Here is a 10,446-nt window from a genome sequence, read left to right as displayed (position 1 = left end):
GCACGGACATCTTTCCTATCATTCCTGCCCTTGATCTTCACCTCTCTCTTCTGTCTCTTTGTCTGCCAAAGCTTCAAAGATGATTTCAGATTTCAAAGGAAGAATTATTTCTGGGAAGTTGGAAACACACACATAAATACTCTGATGATGGCTGGAAGCTGAGAATTGCAAGATTCAGCAAAGTTGGCATTGCCTCTAGATAGTTGGACCTGGCCCAAGAACAAGGTGCTATTAGGCAGCATCTTATAAAGAATGGATCACCAGGCAGCAGCAAGCTGTCCTACTGTTATTTTCCTGAATTCACATTCAGCTTGGCAAGTCTTCTGCAGAACTCTCCAAGCTAGTGACTCTAATTCAGGTGTCCTTAAGTCTCTTGGCTAAGGATCTTCCTTAGGATAGACATCACGGTGACATCGCCTAAGTAACACATTTGAAACAATCCCCACCTTACTCGAACTTAACCTTTCTAACTCTGTTTAACTTTCTAATCAGAATATATCCTGACTTTATTTGAATGTCTTTATACAGGCTGCCTCTCTCTTCTTCCAGAATGCATTTCCTGTAAGTCTCTGCTGCCAAAATCCTGTCCTACCTTAACTGCTCAATTCAAATGCTGCTGTCTCCAAGAAGCTGTTACTGATTCCCCTTTTGACCTCTCATTTCCTCCATTGAAAGTACTTGCTTTTGCTTTTTTGAAAAAATTTTTGCTCACTGTGACTTGTACTTTTCTCATAGTACCAACTACAGTCTCTATTTTGTAAATATCTTCATTTCTCAGTATATTATAAATTCCAGTGAGATAAAAACTGTATCTACTTAATATTTGCATGCCCCATGGTGTCAAAATATACAATATATGCTCCATAAAATTCCATTGAATTGAATTGGGATGTACATTCTCTGGAAGGAAAGGCACCAGAGAAGTCATATTTGACCCATTCATTTATTTCCTTTCCTCCTCTAGATTATAAACAGAGATTAATTTTTGTAGTTGTGCAAAATTAAAGAAATGAAGTACATATAAGATTTGAGTTTTAGAAATCTTTTAGGAAGAAATGCAGGTTAAGAAATCATGAGCACATAATCTCAGAGATTATCTTCTCTTACCCTCAAATCAAAGTCAAACACTTCACGTGGTGAGATCTTAAAATGAGGATTTCTTAATACACAGGAATTGGTGATAATATAGTAAGATAATTAACTTTCTATCACTTATTCAACCTTTCAGTGAGATAGCTAAGAACTCTTGCATAAAGATTTTATCTGAGACTTGTCATTCTAACTTGTTTATCATTTTGTATACTTCCTGTTACAATTTATAATGCATTTTGTCAATTTCAACACTCCATGTGGGTTATACCTAAATACTACTGTTAGTTTTCCTTCAGGTTTACATAAGTAATTTGGACATTTTCCACCTAATGTAATTTTTGAGTAGGTCATTCTTACTTCCATCATTGATTTACAACATGTGGACATATGGGGGTTATTTTAATAGAGAAATAAATAGATGAGAAAGACAACATAATATTTAGTTGTCATTGAGAGAAATTATGAAATAAAAGTGAAAATAATATAATAATCACATGGGAGATAGTAGACAACCATTAAAGAATGTTTAGTAATACTATGGACAAAAAGATATGGAGAAAAATTTGATTCTTAAAGGGAAAGGATAAAATAAAAGTTCAAAAATATTATCTCAAAGCAGATTATTAAATTTAAGACAGCATTTAAGCTGCAGTGGTCAGGGAAAATGCTATCAAAATATGACTTAAGACTGTTAAAGAGGTAGTGTACTGGTATTTAGCAGATCAAGGAAACGAGTGAATATCCCATCCCATCTATTTTAATTTAGATTTCTAAAATATAAAATAAGTAGTGCTTAAAGAACATTAGAAATGTATTACTGCATCTTTTGAGAATAAGATGGATCTCTGTAAGTTATAAAGAGAGATATTGAACAATTTTTTTAGTAAGTTAAATTCAGAGTCAGGCCAACCTCACTTGATTAACCACCCTGAAACTGGCTACTAGCAATTACAATATTACCTTTTCATCTAATCTTTGAAGAAGGCAATACAATTGCATTTATTTAATATAAATGAAGCAAGTCAGACATTTTAAAATGTATTATTTATTTATTAGCCATACTGCTGTTACTTAACTTCTCCTTCCCCTTTGTTTTATGATACTGGCTTCTGAAATTATTAGACTCTCATGCCTTTATATGTGTATGTTAACCCATATGTATGGATGTAATATTTAAATATATTTTTAATATTACTAGAACTTATGTAACCATTTCTAAGAAGCCAATTGATAATCCTGTTAATTTATATATGCAAAACTTTATGATATAAAGGAATTCAATATAGTCTATATAATTGCTTCCAGGTGAAAATATACCAAGCTCACTTAAAATCTCTAACGTGCCATAATATTTTTTAGAGCCCATACCACCCATGTTGTGAAATATCTTTAAAATGGCAATGAAAAATTGAAGGCAATCTTGGAGAAACAATTCTGACCATTAAGAACCATTAACATAGAGATGAGCTAAAGTATATGATGTAACAGTGAATTTTAAAAGACAATCATATTAGTGGAATAATTTTAAAAACAGTTTCAAATGATACGTTGAAGATACTAGAGGGGTAAGATTTTAAATATGGCAGGATTGCAGAATTCACAAAGTCTATGATAAGAGGAGGAATTGAACTTTTAGTTCAAGTCTGAGTATAAGGCTTCCCAACCAGTCGCCCGTGGATAAGTCCATTGACCTCTTGGAGCTTTAGAATCCTTACTTCTGTAACGTCTTATCAATTTGTGAAAGTGTTCTGTGAATTGAAATATGCTCTATAAGCAGAGCTTATTAGTATTAATTTAGGTTCTGAATTATCCTTAGGAAAGTAAGCATAGTCTTCATATAAGCAGTGCTGAATGCCAATTTTTTGAACAAAATATAGTAATAATCTATTTGAAGTTAATAAAAAGAGGTTTAAAATTTGGTTATTTTTCCTTACAATCTTTGGAATATGTTATGAAGTAATTTGAATTACATAACTTCAGAAAGCTTTATTTTAAAATGTGAATCATAATTAAAATTTAGTTTATTTGATTATTATAAATAACTTAATGTGTATAAGAAAAGGAGAGTGGAACAAATATCAAATCATTTCTCTCAAAGTGAGATGCTTCATTTTGTCAGAGAAAAAGTAGAGCAACTAATTACAGCTAATGAATGGTAAGTTGACCTGTGTAATATATAGTTTGCAAAAGCTCACCAGTATCTTCCCTCCTTTACTTATTCCTTGCAGGTAAAATACTTATTGCTATAGTTTGACCAAAACTTAAGTTATTTTTTGATAACTCTTTCTGAAATATTTAAAATGAGGAATGTTAAAAGAAGCTGCACCCTCCTTTAGGAATACTGAGAATTTGATCCCTAATGTAGAATAGATTTCTTAAAATATCATTAGTGCCTAAAATGAACAGAAAATGATACATGCCATTGGTGAGCTAAATGCATCCACCTCCAAAAGCAGGTAATAAAGAGCTTTAAGATGGTCTTTTAGCTGGCTGATCTATTTGTATGTGCCTTGTTGATGCTATACTAATCTTTACAAATTAATTTTCTTCATATTCTACAAAGAATGATGCTATTGCCAAATAATTATATCTAGTGACTATACCTACTTAAGTAAATATTATATGGAGGACTTTAACATTTCACTGATACAGAGTAAGCCTGTGATGTATGTCCCTTCCACAGTTCCTCCTAATTGCAGCATAGCCAGACAGTGAGCTTCATTTGAATGACTCAGGAGTACTGAGTCCCTGAAGTACTTTTATTGAAGACTCAGTGGTCTTCAATAAAAAAAGAAAAAAGGTTGACCAGTACAACCCTGGTCAGAATGTTAAGGTAACTCAGTTAACAGCTTGGTCTACTTGAGAGCAGTGAAGGAACGGCATGGTAAGCATATGGTTTTTGCTATTCTTAAAAGTAAAGTTACTTTTATTATGTAATGAAATTATCGTATTAAGTAGTAATGTCAAGGTAGCATACCTTCAATTTCTATGTTAGTAAATATCACCAAGCAAAAACTATACATATTCTAAGAGCAAAATGTAATTGGCTTAGCACTTCTTTGTACCCTAGGATCCTTGTATAGTACCTAGTGCGTAAATGGTCTTCAATAAAAAAAGGAAAAGCAAGCAAATAAATGAACAAAATAATAAATATGCAAGTGATTTAATCTATAACAATAAATATAACCCATAAAGATCTTCTTAGATATGAAAAAGCAATCCACTCTTCACGATATATGTTACGCTGCTGGAAGAAAAGTAAAATTAAAAAAAAATAAAAGTCCGAACAAAAAGAATATTACGCTAGTTTGAAATTTAGAAGATGTCACTCAGTTAGTGACAAGGCAGATATATGGGATGTGTGGATTAACTGGGAAAAAAATGCAAACAACCAAATCTAATTTATAAAGAATAATGTGTATTAGAATGTACCTAATTACTTCTCCAACAAGATAGTAACCCCGACACCATTCCTTTTTAGTGTTTACTCCTGAGGCATCATAGCCCAAAGCAAACACATAGTATGAATGCAATAGATGCTTATTAAATGGGGAGGAGATTTATTATTGTAAAATGCCAAGATAAATATGTGTTTACTTTAAAATACCACTTATACATATTGTATATATTGGATTCTGTACTATATGGAGTTTCAGGCATTTACTAGGAGTCTCAGATCATTTCCCCTGCAGATGAGGGAGGACTATTCCATTTGCTTTCATCAGTCATGTAAGATTATGACAGGACTTATAAACTTACTTTTCTGAAATCCTCTGGGATCTTATGCCAATTTATCTTAATACTAATTGCAAATATTAAAAACCACAAATATCATTAGGCTATGAACCCTTGGTAATTATTTAACTAGTCAATTTACCTAAGCTATGTGAAAGATTGCTAATCCACTTCTATTGAGAAACTAGTGATATTATCAAGTTTTTTTTTAAGTCTTATTTTACTGAAAAGCAGGTAACTAGCAAAATGAGTTGTGATGTCACAGTTTGCTTTTTTAAAATAATCATGATCAGGGTCCCTGTGATATGCAGTGTGTAACACATCCCTTCTGTGTTAATGAATTCAAGGGAAGGCAACACCACTATTAGTAATAGTTTTTATTCAGAGTCTTCATTTTCCAGATAGGTCACATTAAACACAGCCATTGAACAATAGCGTTGAGATAAATCCATACAATGTATGCTGCTTTTGTTGTTGTCCTTGTTCACCAATCACTTGGTGCAGCTAAGAACCTTATGGAGTGATGGGCTGATAATGGAAATAGCCAACCTGCAAAACACTGGGGCCAGGACAGTCAGACTTTAATCAGGTCTCATTCAATTATATTTCGAATCAACACATCTTGATAGCCAAAACTCTCATTTGAATTAATGCTCTGATAAATGCTGTCTGTTGTCAAAAGAACATAATCAGACAATTATGACTGGGCATATATCATGCCAGAACTGTCTATTTGTTGAACTCAGTAACTTCTACTCTATTAGATAACAAACAGCTTTTAACCTGGTTCTAAAAAAGCATATGCTCTATTACTACATGGCTTTTTTTTTTATGGTGCCATATTTTAAATTGAGCAATGTCTAGATCCTTTAAAAAGAAGTCAAGTTTTACAAGATTTCAGCTAATTTTGGAAAACAAAACAAGTTAGTTTCTCAACCAGGAATTCAATTAACCTATGGAGTAGTGAGCCAATCTTTGTCTATTGCCTGCAATAAAGTTAGAAGTGTCAGGTTAAGAAATAGCATGAAAGAATTCTTTGAAATTGCATGATATGTCTCTTTAATGTTTACTTTGGTATAGGTATAACTAACACAGATTCTCACTACTTTTAACTCTGATGAAAAAGTTATTTTGTTGCTGATTTTTTTTTGTTGTTGTTCATCTGTAAGCAATTTTTAGAAGTTTGGGTTTCTTACTGAAATTTCCATGAAGTGATTTTTTTTTTCTGTGCTTAACTTCAGTTACTTAAAGACCTAAAAGACCTAAAGTAGTATCACATCACATATTTTGTATGTGTGGGATATTTTTGAGGGGTTAGTACTTGGAAGATGTGAATTAATATTTTTTTCACATTCTAAATTATGCTAAAACCCCTTCAAATCTCACTGTTTACTCATGCATCACCTATTAGAGCAAGTTTCTCCCTAAAGGTGTGATTTTGGCATCTCATAGGCTTCCTTGAAAGCCAAGCACCAGAGGTCTGTGATAAAGGCAGTTGCCAGCTAAATGAATGAAAGCGAGATTTCCTCAATTCAACTATAAAAGCTTAGAGTCCTGACTGCTGTATTACCACCATCTTGTAAATAAATAATCACTACTAAATACGGATAATGTGTTAAACAGCTAACACTAGTAAATCACTGGTGACAGAGAGCCTAAAGGTAAATCCCTCACACATTGGCACAACCAATTCTTAAAATCTTAGGGTGTTTTAATGTCCGCAGACACATATAATAAATTGAACGACTGGTTACTTAGCATTAAGAATGTTTAAAAAATAAACCCTACTCTCTTTGCTGATTTCATTTACATACTGCTTTAGATTTTACTAAGTGGTTATCTGTCTAGTAAGAGAGAGGCAACACTTGGTAAGACTAAATGGAAATCAGTTTTCCATCAAATTTCAGCTATCAAGCTAAATCAACCTGTAGTCTCCTGGCAAAAATAACATCATATAACAGAGACAACACATTTCAGATACATAAATTGTCCAAAATATAGAGAGTCAATTAGGTTTCACATGTACAAGATCCCTTCTTTTCTAATTTAAACATTTATGAGTAATAAAAACCAAGAGTAGAGCTTTGGAAAGGCTGTTACTAGGAACCAAAATATAGTTCTCAAGAGAATAAGGCTGATGGGAGTTGTCCACTCTTCCCTCTCAAAGCAGTTTTGCAAACGAGGTACAGTTTAAAATATTGATGGCATTTGATGAAAGTATTTTCAGTAGAAGTTTTTAACTTTTAAAATTACAAAACTTAATTTAATTCAATGTTTGTTTTTGCTTTTGTTTTTGTTTTAAATATAAGAATTTTTATGACATTTATGCTGTTTCTACACTGGCTTGGTGGCCAGAAGAGAAGGCACAAAATTCTCCACCAGTTTGCAAATAATGCATTTTTCTGCTCCAGTGCTCAAACAGCCTTTATTTAACTCAGCACCACATTTTCTAAGGTATGGGCACAAAACTGTTTGTCATGAAGCTGTAAAATGCCAAAAATTTTAAATGCTGTAAGAAAATGTCAATCAAGGCATTTTCCCATCTGCTGCTACTTCTGCAAGTGCTAATTTTATTTTTCCCAATTCCTGAAATTTGAGGTTTCTTAGCCTCATATGGAATTAAGTTTGAAACTCGCTAAATGTCACAAGAAAAGGTGTAACCAAATGAAGGAATAGAAGGTGTATTGTTCTCAAAGGACACCGACAAAAAGAGGCAGAAGAGCACTGAGATAAAGGAAAACATTTTGTTAAGACACAGACCTCTTGAAAAACACTACACAATGCAAGTAACCACTGCTGGTACATACATGCATTAAAGCATTTTTCATGTTTTTGAAATATAATGGGAACACACATCTGAACCACTTAAAATACTTTGAGAACCAACTGATGGTATAATATCTACATAGGCAGAAGCTGTTATGTTATTGAAAAAACATGAAGAAGTTTCAGATATTGGTACAAATGTTAATTCTTGTGATTTAGCATGACTTTAATAAAATCTTCTACAAGGACTTGCACATAACCATGACTGATGGATGTATTTTTTGACCTTTCAGTTAGCTCCATCAGCTCACTCAAACACATTTTGAACAGATTATGTACTGTAGTACTTGGTAGACTATACATTAAACAAGAGACTTTGCTCTGAGGCACTGCTTCCCACACTCCATGGGGAAAAGGAAGCAGGAAAAAACAAAACTCATAGAGTTCGACAGCTACCGAGGCAACACTTGCCATTTACAATATAAGCCCAAATATTTTTGCAACACAACTATATATTAATTTAATAAAATACACAATATAGCTCTTATACACTCAACAATTTGGCTCATATGCACTGAATCTGCAATAAATCAATAAAAATATGTCATTTGATGTAAACACATTGAATCTTCTTATATTTGCACATTTAAATGGTCATGTGACTTGTGTATGTCTAAGACATTTTCACTTTCCTGAGCTATTTTAGTGTCCACAAATGAATAAAACATATTAATCAAGTTAATTTTCTCTGAATCTTACCACTCAATGGTAACTAATTTTTAGAACTTTTCTATGTCAAATTTAAAACATACTCATCATTGTTTAAATCTTTGTTGGACACTAAAATGCTAAATAGGCATTTTAAATCTTTAAATTTTCTTCTCCTTTAATGACGTGAAATTAGTCTACGTGTGTGCAGGACAAAATGGACTATATCTTTTTACATTTAACTTTTATACGGCATGAGATGTCTTACAAATGACCAAAGGTTTTTTTTTGTTTGTTTTTGTTTTTGTTTTTGACTAATGATATGGAATGTTCCTTGTGTTTATATGTGTGTCAGGTAACTTTATACAGAAATGTTTACCACAAATATGTGTTAATGTTTGGTGTAGCTTGGACTACTGCAAGGTCTTTTCAGGACTTTCAGTAGAAGCCTGTGATGACTGCTAGAAATCCACCACAGATCACAAATTATGACCCTGCTTTGTATGGGGTTTATAGGTAAACAGTTAAGTCAGCATAAATCACGGAGGACAGTCTGAGAGTGATCAGAAAGACTTCAATTCTCACACTGCATACCTTCCTAACAGATTGTCAAAAGGTAATTCTTCTCATCCTCCTTTTTCTTCTCTCCTTTTTCTTCTCTTTTTTTCTTTTCTCTTTAAGCATCAATAATTCTGTCCTAATATAAGTTTGGTCAAAACGAAACCATTGTTATCTCTGAAAAAGAAACAGCAGTGGAAAGAACATACTTGTGGGCACTTCAGATGTTCACTAAAAGCCTTAAAGCAGCATTGGTCTTTCTTCATCCCTGTAAAATGGGTTATCACCAGGAGGAATCATCTTTAAATCAACAGAAGAGACAAGAAAATGCCAATGCCTTTTTTTTTTTTTTTTTTTTTCACTTTCTCACAGCCACAGGGTCGTTTCCCCGGCAGTCTTGCAAAAGCTTATCAATTTCTCTCACAACTTCCTCTGCATCCACGGACTCTCTGCCCAGATCCCTGTTGGGGTGGTCAAGCTGCTCAAGAACAGCACCCATCTCACTGGAATCCCGACTGGCTCTGGAATGCACATCCGCAAAGACCCTTGCCATCTGATCAGAAGCCATGAAGGGAGGGTCTCTTGGTTGCTTACTAGGCGACAGATACTGACTGTCAGTGGGCAAGTACTGACTGCTTGCTTCAGCCAGGGCTCCTGGTTTTGCTTCACAACCATCCAGGGAGCCTTTTGTTGAGGTGCAAGGCTCGATGCATGCCTTGGTTGGGCTGCTTGATGCTGAGGGGACCTCTTGGAGGAGAGGGCTCAGGGCACGTTTGGCTTTTAAATAAGGTTTAACGTTGGCAATGAGAATAGTGTGCTCTCGCTTGTCTTTTCCAAATGTACAAAATGTCTTTTTCCCAGTGGGATTCACAGTTTCGTAAGTCTCAGTCTCAACATTAGCTTCAACTGTAGGTACAAAGAGATTTGTGCGGTAATCTGCATTTTCAGCCTGATTGGCTGCAGGGAACTGTGGCATCCAGCACCTGTCAGAATGACCAAGCACTCGGCATTCATCTGTGCAATTAACACACTCTTCTGGTTCTGCAAAACAAAAGAGAAAACAGCAAATCCAATCATTAGGGTTTTCTTTAAATTTCTGCAGAGGCTGTGATCAGCTCTCAATGGGCTTGCTTGACCTCTGGTCTCTTAATTAAAAAGGAAAAGAAAACAATAATTAAAACATTTCAGGATGGTTGCATAAACCTGCTGGTTGAGACAATGGTTTAATTTAAGTCTATTCTCTAGATATTAATGAATTCCCATAGCCTGAGAAGAAGTAAGAGGTGGCCATTGGAGAATCATTCTCAGTAGAACAGATCATCACTGTAAACTAAACTCCTGGGGATATCAGTTAGTCTTTGTTCTCTCTAACTCATCCTAGAAACAGTGAACTTCAAAAAAGATTATCAGTATTATTTTTTTCAAATCAAATAACAGGGCAAAAACTGGATCGTAAACTTCCATAACAAATTCTAAGCTGCTCTCTAAAAAATGTTTTATCACTATTTTGCTTGTAATTGTTGCTTGAATGACAGTCATGAAATAAAAGGTTTCCTTTAAATGCTTACTTTTCCTACTGAGAGTGGC

General features: G+C 34.0%; 1 protein-coding gene across 3 annotated transcripts in view; it reads right to left on the bottom strand.

Moving 5' to 3' along the window:
• Positions 1–5,189: 5,189 nt before the first annotated feature.
• PCDH17 (protocadherin 17) overlaps positions 5,190–10,446 on the bottom strand; it is a 97,278-nt gene continuing 92,021 nt past the window's right edge. For 2 of the 3 annotated variants that reach the window (XM_011947344.1, XM_011947345.1), the window contains one exon: positions 5,190–9,900. In XM_011947344.1, the coding sequence (XP_011802734.1) occupies positions 9,218–9,900 (683 nt within the window). In that variant the 3' untranslated portion in view covers positions 5,190–9,217. The remainder of the gene's footprint in view (positions 9,901–10,446) is intronic. The other variant, XM_011947346.1, reaches the window with a different exon arrangement.

Source organism: Colobus angolensis, unplaced genomic scaffold (assembly GCF_000951035.1).
Source record: "Colobus angolensis palliatus isolate OR3802 unplaced genomic scaffold, Cang.pa_1.0 Scaffold261, whole genome shotgun sequence".
NCBI lineage: Eukaryota > Metazoa > Chordata > Mammalia > Primates > Cercopithecidae > Colobus > Colobus angolensis.
This window is presented reverse-complemented; position numbering and strand designations above follow the sequence as displayed.